Source organism: Anolis carolinensis, chromosome 1 (genome assembly GCF_035594765.1).
Source record: "Anolis carolinensis isolate JA03-04 chromosome 1, rAnoCar3.1.pri, whole genome shotgun sequence".
Lineage (NCBI taxonomy): Eukaryota > Metazoa > Chordata > Lepidosauria > Squamata > Dactyloidae > Anolis > Anolis carolinensis.
Genome location: NC_085841.1, coordinates 179,576,335 through 179,592,318, shown reverse-complemented (window position 1 = coordinate 179,592,318; position 15,984 = coordinate 179,576,335). Strand labels below are relative to the sequence as shown.

The 15,984-nt window shown below is 38.2% G+C and overlaps 1 protein-coding gene across 3 annotated transcripts in view; it reads right to left on the bottom strand.

Annotated features, from left to right (window-relative positions):
- Positions 1-15,984, bottom strand: part of abca12 (ATP binding cassette subfamily A member 12) — a 212,858-nt gene that overhangs the window by 18,211 nt on the left and 178,663 nt on the right. For all 3 annotated transcript variants that reach the window (XM_062960972.1, XM_008113539.3, XM_062960963.1), the window contains exons 44-47: positions 11,813-12,029; positions 10,679-10,788; positions 9,818-9,962; positions 6,776-6,910 (exon numbers count right to left, since the gene is read on the bottom strand). In XM_062960972.1, coding sequence (XP_062817042.1) covers positions 6,776-6,910; positions 9,818-9,962; positions 10,679-10,788; positions 11,813-12,029 — 607 coding nt within the window. The remainder of the gene's footprint in view (positions 1-6,775; positions 6,911-9,817; positions 9,963-10,678; positions 10,789-11,812; positions 12,030-15,984) is intronic.

Genomic DNA, 15,984 nt, shown 5'->3' with positions numbered 1-15,984 from the left:
ACTTGGTAGGGGGAGGATAGCTGTATAAATAAAAATGAACTAATATTCATGGATATTAATTCTGAGGGAAACTTATCTAACCTATTCTATTCTTTTTTTTAAAAAAAATAATCTTTATTGAGTTTTCCATTAGCATATTAAAATATAGATAAAAGATAATAAACATGATTGATTATAGAAGAAAGGGAAGAAAAGGATAGAGAGAGAAAAGAGAAGAGAGGAAAAGAAAAGAAAAAAAAAGGAAAATATATGAAAAAAAAGAAAAGAAAAAGAGATTAAAATGTTTGACTTCCGAGCATCTTCATGGAGATTTCCTTCCTTTTCTTTCTTCATTCCTTTCCTTGTTTTGATACTCTGGAGTTTTTCCTTCCTGTCTTTCTTCCTTTCAAGATGGGGGGAAGTTCTTTTTTTACCTCCTCTGTTTTTTAATATTTTTCTTCTTAAGTTTGTTTGGACCTATTTTCCTTTGTTTCTTATATTATTTTTATTTTTTATTCATTTATTTGTTTAATCACTCATTCTATTTATATCATATATGTTTTACTTGTTTATTTATTTACTTATTTCTTTTCTTTTATATAACCTATTTTTCCATTTTCATTCTATACTCTTGCTGTTTTGTTGTTATTTTTTATATATATATATTTGTCTTGATTATTTTATCTTTCTTTCTAGGTATTTTGTTACATTATCCCAATTTGTTTCTTTTATCGGATTTCCCTTATTTTTTGATAAGAGGAAAGTAAGCCTATCCATATTTTTTATATCTTGTATTTTTTTCAGCCAATCTTCTTCTTTAGGTATTTCGGGATTTTTCCATACCCTCGCGTAGCAAATCCTTGCTGCCGTCGTTAGCAGGAATAATAATTTGTCTTTGTTTGTTTCTAATTTTTGTTCAGTTATTCCTAATAACCATAGTTCCGGTTTCATTGGTAATTTTACCTCTAATATATTTTCCATGTCTCCCCTAATTTTCTTCCAATAGGTCTTTGCTTTTTCGCATCCCCACCACATATGATAATATGTACCCTCAATCTTCTCACATTTCCAGCAATTTTTTTTACATTTTTATAACATTTTCCTAGTTTTTGTGGTGTCATATGCCATCTATAGGCCATCTTAATCCAATTCTCCTTTAAATCTGTTGCATAATTATATTTCAATTTTTTCCTCCAAATTTCTTCCCATTCTTCTTTCCTAATCTTCCTGCCTATATTTTCATTCCACCTAATCATATATGGTTTTTCTTTCTCTTCTTCCGTTTCCCATTCTATTAATTTTTTATAAATTTTGGTTATTATTTTCCTATCTGTTCGTATTATTTTTTCCCAAAATATATTTTGCTCCTCAAATCCTAATTGTTTATCTATCTTAAAATGTTCTTTTATCTGCCATATTTGGTACCAGGAAATATTTTTATTTATTTCTCTCATCTCCTGTTGAGGCCTCATTTCCCATTCTCCATTTCTTTTTACTAATAATTCTTTGTATTTTGGCCAGCTATGCCATCTTTTTAATTGCTTTTTGTTGGATAAATCTCCCTCTCACTACCACTTTGCTTGCTTCCCATAGTGTAAATAGGTCTATCTCTGTTGTGTCATTGATCTCAAAGTATTCTTGTATTGTTTTCCTTATTCTTTCAATGTCTTCCTCTTTCTTCAGTAAATTTTCATCTAGCCTCCATTTCCATTCTTTTTTATATATATAAAATATCTCTATTTCTAATGGGCAATGGTCCGAATCCAATCTTGGCAATATATCTATTTTTCTAAATTTTGGCATTAGTGATTTTGACACCCATGCCATGTCGATTCTCAACCAGCTTTGGTGTCTGGTCGAGAAAAAAGTAAAATCCCTTACTCCTTCATTTTTTTATTCTCCAACTATCTTGAATGTTTAATTCCTTCATCATGTTTATCATTGTTTTTGGTAGATTTCCTATATTATTTTTGCTTTTCCCTTTATTCGCTGCTTTACTCCTATCTATTTCCCCCTCTATCACACCGTTAAAGTCTCCTATTATTATTAGATGTTCATATTCTTGATCACTAATATTACTCTTTAGTTTTTCTATGAAAGCTGACTTTGCTCCATTAGGTGCATATATGTTACATATTAGTATATCTATTCCCTGGATTGTTATTTTTACCCCTACAAATCTGCCCTCGTCGTCCTTGAAGGCTAATTTTGCTGGTATTCTCCCTTCTATATACATCACTACCCCCCTTTTTTTCCAATGCCGAAGCATAGAAGCATTGTCCCAATTTTTTTTCCTCTAGGTATTTAACATGTTTTTGGGTTATGTGGGTTTCTTGGAGTGCAATAACCTGGTATCTTTTTTTCTTTAGCTCATTAAATACTTTATTTCTTTTTATTGTCGAATTTAACCCGTTTATATTGTTTGAATAGATTTTAAGTTCACTCATCTTTATCTTTGTCCTTATCACCCGCTTCTTCTATTTCTTCCTCCTCCTCCTCTTCTTCCCTCATTCCGTCTTCTTGCTCCTATTCTTCCCGTCTTTCTTCTACCTTTCTTAGATTCCTAGGTTCCATACTTTCCCTTAGATTCAATCTACATTCCTTTATGTCTAATTCTTCTTTTTCGGGGGACTCTGTGCGTTGTCTCTTTGGTTTTTTCTTCTCTTTTTGTCTCTTTTCAGACTCTTCTTCCTTCTCCTTTCTTATTGTATTGTAGAATTCTCGTGCTCTTTCTTCTGTCGTGATCCAATACCTTTGACCTTTATATGTTGTCATTAACCCTTCTTCTCTTTCCCATCTATATCTCGCCTTTTGTTGTTTCAATTCCTCTGTCAGGAAGGTGTATTTTTTTCTTCTACTTATTATTGTATTTGGTACTTCCTTCAATATCACTATTTTTGTCCCTTTGTAGTATATCTTTTTTTTGTTATTTGTTCTCAATATTTCATCTCTTGCGATTTTCTTTGTAAAGTGTACTATCGCGTCTCTTGGCGTTTTGTTTCTTCTTGAGAAGTTTGTGTTAATCCTGTACGTTCTGTCTGTTTGTTCTTGTATCTCTTGTTCGGAGCAGTCCAGGAGTTTCATTAGAATCTCTATTATTTTATCTCTTAGGTTTTCTCCTGGCTCTTCCGGTATGTTTCTCATTCTCAATTGATATTCTAATTCTCTTGCCTCCATGGCTTCTTGTTTTGCGTTTATTTTTTCATTTCTTTTCTCTAATTCTTTTAGTTTATATTGGGTCTTTTCTTGGGTTGTCTTTAGTTCTTTCTTTTCATTTTTTAGTTCTTTTATTTCCCATTGTAATATTGTAATCTCACTCTTCATTATACCCAATTCCTCTTTAATCTCCTTTTTGAAATCTGACATTTGTTCTTGTTGGATTTTTTGATATACATCTTGCTTCTCCTGGATTTTCTGTATCTCTCTCATCATGTCTTTCATCATATCCTTCAGATTTGTCTCCTCCGTCAGGGATGGTCTCCTAGTTGCGCCTTTTGCGTCCTTTATTTCTCTATCTGGTTTAAATTTAAATGTTGCCATTTTGTTTCCTGTATTTTTCCTTCTTTTCTTCTTTCTTATGATCTCTTGTTCTTTTATTCGTCTTGCACTTCCTTATAAATCTTCAATTATTCTATTCGTGCTAATAATAATGTAATTTGAGTAAGATTGGTTAGACAGTTCCCATCTGTATGTACTATACAAGGTTTCCAGCTACATATACTTGCTTAAACAAATGCCTATTTTTGTCTATCTACTCATATGCCTCTTCCCTCTTTTGGGTGGTCTCTCTTTATTCCCTAAGCTCTCAAGATTTTCTGTTCTCTGTTATGCTTTCATTCTCCTCCTCCTCACATTCTTGTTTAAATCTTAATGTCTTTGTATATCTTTATTCTCGTCCCTCTTCTCTTCTCTATTCTCTATTTCCCCCTAGAAGGCCTTTATCTTTGCCTCCTTGCCGTTTACTATAGGGAGCTTCTATCTCCCGTTGTTTATTTCAATCCTTAATCTTTCCTTATTCTTTCCTTCACATCATCCCCTTTCCAGATTATTTCTACTTTTTACCTTTCGGGGGTTCACCTTTCTTCTCTTTTCTTCCCTCTTCCCAATCCTGCCGGCGTTTCCTGTCTCTTCTTTATGTTCTTTGTGTTTTCTTCCGTTCTTTCCCTTTATTTCCGCCCTTTCTGTCTTCCTCTCTTCTGAGCTTCTTCCGCCCTTCTTCACTTCACGTCCTTTCTCTCTCCCTCTCTCGCGCGATTTCACCTTCTACGCGGTTTCCGGTGGCTTCCAGCGGAGCTTCCGCCGCTCCACACTTTGTTTACAAGAAGGAAGGCTCTTATCTTTTCCTCAAGGTCAGTACTCCGCCATCTTCTTGGGTTTGTTTTGTTATTTTTAATCCTTTATCCTTTAGATTTCCAAATGGGGCAATTTTTTTTCCTTACGGTCCTTGCGGTTTCACTGTCTAAGCCAGGAAAGTACTCCTGCTTTCTTGCACTGTGTAGTTCTCCCCGTAGTTTCTCGCCCCTCTCCAGGAAGGCAAATCTCTTCCTTCTCTTCTCTTTTTTTTTTCCTCCAGAGGCTTCCCCTCTGTTTCAATGCCCCTTGGTTAGAACTTAATTTCATTCATCAAAAAAATTTATTTTTTTTTCCATTAAAAACAGTGTGCCCGGTCGGCGATTCCTGCGTGGGATTCTCCCCCGCGCGCTTCCACCGCGACCCGCCTTAACCAGTGGGTCTTTTGCTGGGTCCCTTTTGGTGCCCACTCTTGAGGAGTGGACCCCTTCTGGGACCGTCGGCTGACCCTCGGTTTCCGCTGTCCACCTCACCTTATTCCATGAGGTGGAGGGAGCTATTGCTCTACCCAGTCACCCGGTTTCAGCTGGCACCCTCCTGAGAGATCTAAAGTGCCCGTCTCACCGCCATGTCCACACACTGGAAGTCCTAACCTATTCTATTCTGTAAGGGTAACATGAGATACAAATACAAGTGAACCAATTAAGATGATACTGCTATTTTTTCTTGTTCTCGCCAGCAAAATACTAAAATTGTCCTCATTTCCTTGTTCTTGTTTTTGTTCACTTTCGCAGAAGATTCATACCAAGACCAGAAATGCCCAAATTTGTTTCCTAATCTTTTCAATTGTATTTTGGAGGTACATACACATTTTGTTTATCATGCAATATTTTCTATCAGCTCCAGGATATGATCTAAGACTTTTTATACCAGCTCCCCAGGCAGGTTAATTCCTGTGACTTTTCAGTCAGTCTGGATCCTCCCTGCTAGAGTAAAATCTAGTCTACTTAGATAAAAATGGACAGCAAATATTTTTAAAGACAGATATTTTCTTCCTTTCAGAGATGCAGCTCACGAGTTACCTCTGTATACCCTTGAGATTCTAAGTAACAATACATTTATGATTGTTATATACACTGAGAGGATATTATTTTTTGAGGCTGGCAGATGCTAATAGTCAAGGATAAATGGGACAAGCAATACAGCAGAATCCAGCTCTTTCCCATGTAATTCCATTCCAGCCTTTTCTAATCCCGTTCAATAGTCATTGAGCCGTTTGCTATCTTCAAGACTCCTTTCAGTTTTCTCATGTTTTTCCTTCTAAGAAAAATGATTCTTTCCAAAAAACCTTTTACATCTGGAGATAAAAATTTCTACATTTTCTTTAATACAGATAATATAGCTAGGGACTGTTATGATGAGGGCCTGTATATATCAATATATCACTGAATATCACTTAGTTTCAGAGGGAGGGAAATAGTTTTTAACTACCTTTGGCCCTCTATATTTATGGACTTAACTTTAATGGATTTGATTAAAATGTTTTGTTCTAGAAATCTCTAGGTCCTCCAATACAAGTCTATGGTCCTCTGGAAGTTGACACCTCTGGAGTCATGCTGAAGGATCTAGAGATTTCTAGATAATCAATATGTCCTCCAGTGTGACCATAGGATTGTGCTGGAGGATCTAGAAAAATGTTCATAGAAAAACATTTTTTTGGATTTTTTTTTAAAAAAATATATGTAATTTTTCACTTTTATAGGGTCCTATGCCGACATACATCAGGTTGCCTGTAACCTGAAATTTAAAAGAGAGAGAAGGTGAAGGAAAAATTGTCGGTTCAATGAGGAAGCATCTTTGGGTTGGAGCTGTTCTGTTTGGGAGCTCAGATGTAAGATGAATGAATAACCATGCTGCCTGCTTATAGGAGTGTTTCATTTTTCCATTATCTATCTACATATTCTTAAATGAAACAAATTATGCCAAACAATGTAATCCAATTTACTGATTTCTCTGATATGAAAGTAAACTTTGTTATTGTAGTGCGCATTCAAAGTTTATCTGACTTATAGTGACCTTAAGGGACTTTCTGGGTCCCAAAGTCTGTGATCCGCCCAAAGTAACCCACCCAGTGGGTTTCCATGATCAAACAGGGCATTAATCCCCCGTTTCCCGAGTCACCGAGCTTATCCCTGGGATTTCTCACTGGTGACGTTTCACAATAAAAGCAAGAGGGGAAGGTAGTTGTGTGGTTTTGACATGCTTTTAAAAGAACTAGAATGTGTCTCACTTTCTTGAGTGAGGATCAAGCTATTATAAGTCCTTCCGACTGTTTAGTTTATATTCAGAACATAAATTCTGTTACTAAGCATGCTAAGCACACCTCCCGGCTTTCACAAAACCTTCTTTCTCACAGCTCCCGCTGTTGTTGCTGCTTCTGCAAAGCTTCAGAGAAGACAGAAAATCTGAAGCCCTCTCCTCCTCCAACAAAGCTTTATTTTCTTACCAGCAGTAAAATGGAAGGTTTCCCAAGAAGGGCCAGAGCAGTTGACAGCTTTCTGTTGGTGCCATAGCTACACATGGAGGTGATCCGGTGTTTGTAGGGCATCAGGTTAAGTCGATAAAGCAGATGAAATACAACCTGTGTAAACAATGTTTACATTTTTTTTAGAAAGCATATTGAAATATTGTCACTGCATATGCCGAGAGCTGTAGCGATGACAACTTGACAATGTAACTATGGTATTATCTGCTGACATTTATGTAAATGGGTTACTTTACCCATTTGAAAACCGCTCTTGTTTCGCTTCCCAGCTGGCTGCCTTTCCCCTCCCTTTGCACATCCTCAATGCTAGCTAATCAGCAATTTCAAACTTGCATACATTTAAATCAAACTTGGCTAAATTTATAGCAAACAGAAATAACAACCCTCCTATTTTTTGCTCATCCTGTCTTGTCAAATTAAGCAGTATGTCTTGAATTGGAAAACGGCTGACATATTTATAGCCACCCTGTGCTAAACAAAACCAGCATTTGCCTTTGTCTGACTTCCCCAGAAAACTGAGAGCAAAGAAGGCAGGGTGAGACAAGACAGCTCACTGTTCACAAGAATTAAAATTAAACTTTACCGGGACTTTTTTATCTTACACTCAAGGGTTTGCTTCCCACCACCGCCCCTCACACAATCCTGTTCCTCTAATGGATTTAATCGCACAGTAAATCAAGTGCTGATTTGTTAATTTATCATTTTTCCTTTTTATCGTGGTTCAGTAGGGTAGCTCTTTCAAAAGTTTCACATTGCCTCAAATATATATTTTTCTGTTTTTGCCTTATAATCCTTTTTTTCTTTTTTCTTTTAAAAAGGAGAATAATTTACTCCCATTTCCAAAAATAGAATCGGAGAGAATAGTGACCTCTATACTCCTCCAGCCAGGCAGCACTATATCTAATATGTCCACCGAGAACAAGAATAACAGCTTTCTCTAATCTCAATCCAAGGGAGAAGATTATATATCTGACAACTATCTTGCTGAAACTAATTTTTTTTCAAAACAAATATATCAGAAAATAGATACGGGTATACAAACTGTGTCCAAGTCTTTTTGGTTGGGAAGTGCAAAGCTTCCATCTTTAAATCTGAATGTATTCTCAGTTATACCTGGGTCCAGTAGCATCTCTAGAGAAGGTGCAGAACATGTAGATTCACTAGGGCAGTGGTTCTCAACCTGGGGTCCCCAGATGTTTTTGGCCTACAACTCCTAGAAATCCCAACCAATTTACCAGCTTTTAGAATTTCTGGGCATTGAAGGCCAAAAATATCTCAGGACCCCAGGTTGAGAATCACTGTACTGGGGGATATCACCAGAGAGGCTAATGCCAACCATGGGGTATGGAAGAGAGGTGGGCAAGGAAGGAGGAAATGCAACAAGGTAATGCAGGATGTCCAACTTTGCTTTTTTGACTGGCAGGGGAGAGAAATGTTTTCCCCCTCTTGGCTGGCTTCATTTACAGTGTTTCAACTTGCTCTCTTTCTCCCTGTTTCTCTCTCCCACACACACAGATTGCTTGTGCTTAGGTGGCTTCCCCCTTGAAATCCTTCCCCCTCTTCTCCACACATTTACGCAGAGCATTTCACCTCCTCTTCTTTAACACCCCCCTTTTCATTAAACATTTACAAAAAATATTCCCAGGACAGCCCTTTGTATATGTCCAAGCACATTATTTTGTATACTATGCTTTGATTTGTGAATGTAAACACGGGCTAAATTTGCAATTCTGGTTGCTGACTGACACATTTCTTACTGATGAATGGGCCAAACAGACATTCTGAATTCCTAGATCTTTCTCAGCTCTCTTGTGGGCCAGCATTGCTTCTGCTGGAGTGCCTGCTGTAGTCACTGGGCGGCTTCAGAAGCATGGAACCAGGTGCTGTTTATGCACAATCTCAGGATGCTGGACGGGTGGGTGGTATACAGAACTATGACTCCAAATAATAGAAAGTTCAGTGAGATGTTCTGTTTTAAAACTTTACACACTGCTTTTGAGAAAACTATTTTCTAAAATTTGCTGTTGATAACTTACTATTCTAATAATCTCGTCACACAGACTACTGGAATCGGCACATATGCTCAGCTCGAGAGGAAGTTGATCCCACTAGGGGAAGCGCTGACTGCGCAACTTTCCCACATTGCTTCCTGTACAACATGGAAAGTCTCTCGTGTTGCCACCATGGCGGCATATGCTGGCTCCACTCTAAATGACCACGGAGCTCCACTGGAAGTTCCTGTGCATCATTTGATGGAAGCCAGCAGGCTCCGTGGATCATTTCAGGCTCAACTACCGTATGCCGCCAGAAAAAGCCCTGTCTGATGAGGTTGCAAGTCTCACTGGTGAGTAAAATTATGCAGAATTGGTTAGAGACCACTGCTAGGGACTGTCTCAGGTGTGAAATTTATGTAGGTAAATTGAAAACTGAGCTACAAGGAAGGGCAAGTAAAAAATAAAATTATTATTATTATTACTATTAAAAGTGGTATTTTTCTCATAAAAGAAATGTGAATAAATTAGTCCGAATTCAACAACAGAACCATCGAAGTAGATCACTCTTTTTTGTATTTAATCCAAATATGAAGGTTTAGTGCCAAAAGGCATCGAATACAAAATGTGCCTGGAATTTTCCATTTCAAACCTTTGCCTCCCTACAGCAGACTCTCAGGCTGCATCTACACTGCCATATAATCCAGATCAATGCAATTAATCTGCATTCTGAAACTGGGTTATATGGCAGTGAAGATCCAGCCTTTCAAAAGCAAATGATGTTATGAATTTACTGAAGGACAGATGCTGGCCAGTGGCCACACCTACAATTTTTCCAGTCTTATTTATTTGCAGAATTATAGAAACCATAGTATGGTTTTTATTAAGATCATCTCTGTATTTATTATGATATAAAATATTTTAGGCATTTTAAACCTTGAATGCACCTGGGCAAAACACAATGAATGCATTCCAACAGCACATTTACATTTACTTATCTAATTTTACTTACCCCTTTAATATGTTTCTCTGGGATACCATGCAAGCGAGCATAGTAGTACATGTGTTCTTCCACAGTTAGTAAATCATCCAGGGCATCATCTTGTGGACAGTATCCAAACAATGACCAGTGGGAATTATTGATGTCATTCAAGGATCTGAATTGCAATAATAATTATTATTTTAGGTTCTGAGTGGTATGACTTTCTAAAAGTTAAAGTTAAATGAAAGCAGGTGACTTTCATTTGTGCAGGGCAACTGTAGAGAGGTCTATATGGATATAATTTATCTCTTTCTTACTCATTAGTAGCTTGCACATTTCAACTTATAATTTTTGAATTGCAAATTTCAAAGGGCTATATCCTATTTTTGTTGTATGAATATGCTGAGTTTCATGTTAAGGATATGCTAATCATATGTGAAATCCTTTGCATTTTTTAAAATCCAGCAACAGGTCTGTTTGCCACCTTTTGAGAAAACATGTTCAAATCTCTTGCTTTGAGTAGCAGAAAATTGACATAGGCTGAATCCCCTGCCTTCTACAAATTAGCTGGTACAAACCTACAGCATGGTTGAGTTCATGCTTCTTTGGAAGCAAATCCAACCAAGTTCAAAAGGCATTATCCCAAGGCAGGGTTCTGATAAGGCTACAGTGTAAACTTCACATTGCCTCAATCTCCTCTAAATGAAATGGGGAGAAGAATAAAGCTGGGACAGTTTCTTATTTGAAATCATTATGCCATTTGTGCTTTTCTCAATAACTCTCATTTCCACACTTAGATTTCTTTTGATCCAAGTTAATGTCCCATTGCATTGATTTCCTCAGTTACATCCCCCATATTTCACAGCATAAATTGAATTGACTGCTCCATACCCAGTTTCATCGCGCACCAGCAGCCTTCCACCAGATGGCCCAATGTCTCCTGTCAACATTTTGAAGATGGTTGTTTTCCCAGCCCCATTTACACCTAGCAATCCAAAGCACTGGAATATGAGGATAAAGACCAAGTTATAATGCTTTCCTAACATTTTCCAGATAAACCAACAGCTAGAGCAGGGATTCCCAAACTAAGTACCTTATCACATTAACATTAGAATTCACCACACATTGTGGGGTCCCACCAAGGGGTGTGGAGAGCCCTTTACCCCACACCCCACATCGCCCAACTTACCTTTGGCCCCATCCCAGGGGGGGAAGTGTCCACTGCCTAGCTTCCCCTCCATTGTTGCAAATGTAACACAGGAAGCGTACACCACTTCCTCACCTCTTTGGCCCAACTGGAAGTAGGCATATGTCGTATAATGGGCTCCATGCCAAAAGGTGAAAGGAACTGGCATACGATGGGCAAATTAGCCCATATAATGAGGTCGTAAGGCCCGCAGTCTGAATGTAACCTTCCAAGGTCATTTACCCAGCCCCTACCCTAAACTTTAGACTTAAGGTCACCCTGAGTCTGAAACAACTAGAAGGCACACAACAACAATCCTAATTTACCCAACTATCTCATCAGCCAAAATCAGGCCCACACTTCCCATTGAAATACTGGTTAAGTTTATGTTGGTTAGAATTGTTCTTCATTTTAGATATTGTATTGTTCTTTCATTGTTTTGTTTTTTTGAACTACAAATAAAAAATGTGCAGTGTGCATAGAAACTCATTCATATTTTTCTCAAACTACAGTCCGGCCCCCTAACAGTTTGAGGTACCATGAGCAGGTTCTCTGCTTAAAATGTTTGAGGACCCCTGAGCTAGAGTTTAAATTCAAGACCTCATTAGAAAGGTTAATCGTTTTCAAACAAGAAGAGGAAAATTAAAATAAGTGCACCCTGAAATGTGGAATCCCTTATCTTAGAAAAGGGATGAGTGCGTTAATATACAGAAATGCATCTTAGTTTCAACAGGGAAAGACAGAATACTTCAGCCAGAGGTAGTACAAAGACATTTTGCTGTCCAAAACAGAAGGCAGAAAAGGGCTGCCTCTCCCTCAGGCCCAATACAGAAGCTCACCTCTCCTGCTGGGATTCCAACGCTGACATTTTTTACTGCTGAAATCCTTCGATGGAGGAGGTGGTAGACTTTGGTGAGGTTCTGGAGCTGCAGCATGTCACAGTCCGTTAGGCCCAGAGTGACCCGCTCTCTTTCTGCTTGGACATCCTTGTCTTCTTTCTCATCCACTGCATCCAGCTGCAGTGGTGTCTCTCCATGTACTTTGTTAAACAGAAATCTAGAAAAGAGGAAGGCAAGGCAACCTTGTTTTATCACCGCAGTACTATATTTCTTTGGGAGTCTGCTGAAGGGAAGGCATAAAAACATAAATATACAAATATCTTACAGAAGGAACACAGCTCCTTACTAAATATATCTATAATTTTGCCTTTAAAACAGAATTTGGAACAGAAAGATTATTATGATCTTTGAGCTCTGACCCCCAAGGCACTCTCACAATACTTCTTCACACATTGTAAAATTAACATTATGAGTTGCTATGATGGTCACTGGCTTCAATAGCTTTGAAATGAGAACTGAAAAATAAACAGAATTTAAGCCTGTTCATTGCTATCAAAACAGAAGGGTAACTACGGGAGGCAAAATGAGGATTTAGGTTGCTGTTCTTGTGTGGCATTTATGTTTCTGACTTATGACAACTCTATCTTGGGATATTCTTGGCAGATTTGCCTTTGACTTCCTCTAAGACTGAGAGAGGCTACTCTGTGGATTTCCACGGCTGAGTGGAGATTTGATCCTTTTTTTCCAGAGTGGTTCAATGTGCAAATTACTGAACTTTGCTGGCTCTGGGTACTATGTTCAAGTAAGAATTCTGCCCCCCAAAGGACATTTTTCTTCAGTCCTAAAATCAATTGCTTTACAGAAGACAGACATTGACAATAGTTCACACCTAGAACCTGTCTATTCGCTTCATTCATATTCCCTTTGTAATTTTGACTGCCTCTTATCTTTGGGTACCTCAACTCTACTTGTCAATAGTTAACTGATTTTTTATCTTATCCCAATGCTAGAAATGTGGGTAATGAAGGAAAATTTCATTTGGGGGAAGAATGCTCATGGGGGTAGGTCAGTGCCTTCACCCTCCCCTTGAAGCTATACTCCTGAGTAGAATAATAATAATAATAATAATCATCATCATCATCATCATAATCATAATCATTTAATTACTTATTAATCGCCCTCCATCCAAGATGCTCTAGGCGATTTACAAGATAAAATTGTAAAGGATAAAAATACATACATACAAATATTGATAAAATTAACATAGATTAAAAGCTCTAGTAAAGAGCCAGGTCTTAAGTGCTAGGGTAAAAGGCCCTAACTCACGCAATAATAAAGCCTAATAGGATCTCACAGGTTGGGTTTCCTGGCCAAGCATTTTTTTCCTGGTATAACTAATGCTTCATTGATTTATTTATTTATTTCATGTCAAAAGCATTGCATAACAAATACATTTTAAGATGATGAAAAAAATAGGAAATCACAAGCAACTAAATAGTTTTAGACCAAAAACGGGCAACAGCAACCGCATTGTCTGTAGCTTTAAACAACTCCTCCTCCGTGCATGAGGCAGGACATTGTGGGCAAGCATACATATGCGGAGTTGTTTGTTCTGCTCCACAGTCACACAAGGTGGAGGATTCCTCCAGGTAGTGCCACCTTGCCAAGTTGTCTTTTGATCTGCCCACTCCGCTTCTCAGTCTGTTCAGGGACTTCCAAGTTGCCCATTCTTGGTTTGCCCCTGGAGGAAGACCCTCTTGGGGGGCCATCCAGTTAGAATTGCCAGGTTTAGCTGCCCAGAGGGACACCCTTGCTGTTGCTGGAGGAACATCAAGAGGAGTGGTGGTTCTCATGAAGCCCTTCCCTGATTTGAGTCTGGTGGGAGGAGGCTGATAGTCATGCAGTGGGTGGCTTTCACAGTGTTCAACCTTATTTCTCTCACCGTTAGCAGCAACTTCCCGTTGCACGTCAGGAGGGGCAATGCCAGCTAACTTGTAGAGTTTATCAACAGGTGTAGGTTTAAGGCATCCTGTGATTATTCTGCATGTTTCGTGCTTCATTGATGCAGTGCTGGTACATAGATATATAATATAAGCTACATACGTTTTTTGAAATGCTAGGTGTTTTTCCCTGGATTTCAGTCTTCCTGAAATGCCAAGTAATCTTACACCAGTAGGTAAAGACACAATCTGAAGAAAAGCAATGTTCAGTTGATTCCAGTAGGAAATGTAAGCATGTGCTTAACCCAGCAATGGAAATCTATAAAACTTTAAAATGCTTAACTTTTACTGGTCTTCACCTTCAGAAATTCACTAAAGAGAGGTGCAGGGGCAGTGATGAGACTGAGACTGCATCAACTTTTCACAGCTTCCAGTCCTTATGTGTTTGCATGAAGACCTTGCCCATGTACAAACTGTGAGGTTATGTATATGGTATGCTTATAAATACTGTTCATATTCAATGTGTGGAATATGGAGAAGGGCTCTGAGGCCCAAGTCCACACATCCAGAAAACTTATCTTGGAAGACAACTGTTGTTGTCTATGGCAATGACAACTTATGGTTTCTATATTCAGGAAATTGTGAATTCAGGTTTTAATAAGCCTTCAAAGGGGCTTGCCAGGATGCTGAACCATATTCTCCATATAATTTCAGCACCTGGAATAGTTTCTTTAAAACAGATTTACTGCATTATTTACATGCAAGTCACGAGTCACAAGTCACTTCTGCTGGAGATGAGAATAACTAAATACAATTTCTGTTCAAGGCCTATGTATGTTGAATGTTTCCTTTCTGCTACTGCAAAGAAGTTAGTAAGTTAAAAGAAGCCATCTCACTTATTTCAGAATGTTGACATAAGCAACTATTGACCTCATAACATGGATAACTCCAACCAGCACCATTTCACCAGTCTCAATGGTGACTCTTGCTCTATCACACAGGGGAAGTGGCATCGAAGTGGCACTGAAATGTGCTGATTCCATTGGAGCCAGCACAACATAAGTGCCTTGGGTTGGGCTTCAACAGGAAGTTCAGCAACGTTGCATGACAGGCAGCATGCCTATCAATCACTAAACTGTTCCTTTAGTGTCCTAAGACACTAAAAAGGTAAGTGTGATGTGGCCCTATATCTAATATGCAGAAGTCTCTTCTCAGTTGCCTAAAGAAAAGCCTTGTAGACCCATCAGCACAATGGTAGCAAGCCCACTCTTGATGTTACTGCTCTACCTATCACTCCTACCAAAGCTGGTTTTGGCTGGAATGAGATCTCTCCTGGCTCTGGACAATATTCCTTCTGAGTTTCAAGCCATTAAAAACAGGGAGTTATTTTGCTTCACTTAGTTAATTAATTAATTAATTAATTAGGTCTACATCCCTTCTTTCTCCTGGGATGGGTACTCAAGGCAGTTCAGAACATAATTTAAAAACAAGATAGATCTAAAAGCACGACAAATTATAATTTTGAAAGCTAAGTAAACCAATCATCATATTAAACTGGATTTTAAAACATCGAAAACCACATTAAATATGTACAGCACCCTCTGGCTGAAATCTGCTTTTTCAAGGTTCCAACCTTATATATGTCTGTCTGGGAGTATTCAGATGAATCCAGTGAGACTTCCTTTTATGCAGGCAGACATTCAAGGATGCTCCTAGTTCCTCCCTCTGCCCCCCCCCCCCGACCTAATCCAATCCATCAAATGCAATTCTATCAATGTCTACTTAGAAGGAAGTATTATTGTGTTCTGTCTAAAGACACAAGATCTCATCTGCTCTTGCAAGCTAAACAGGGTCAGCACTTGGACTAGAGATTGCCAGTGAATACCAGGTACTAAAGGAAGAGATGGATAAAATCCTCTCTGAGTAGTCCTTGGCTAAGAAAATCCTATTAAATCCATGGGGTTGCTGTAAATTGACAGGCAACTTGAAAGAACATACACATACACCATTATGTTTACTGGAGATTACACTCATAGGATTATCTGGCACTCATTCCCAAAGCAGCCTAAATTGGATTAAGTTAAACCCAGAAACTACCCACTTTAACTAGTTTGTGAATAATTCCCAGACAGGACACAATGTCCTTTTAAAGTTTGATCATCACACCCTCTTTTCTTCCCTGCCATGCAGCAAAACAATGAATGCATTTTGTAATTCCATGCATGTCAAGTA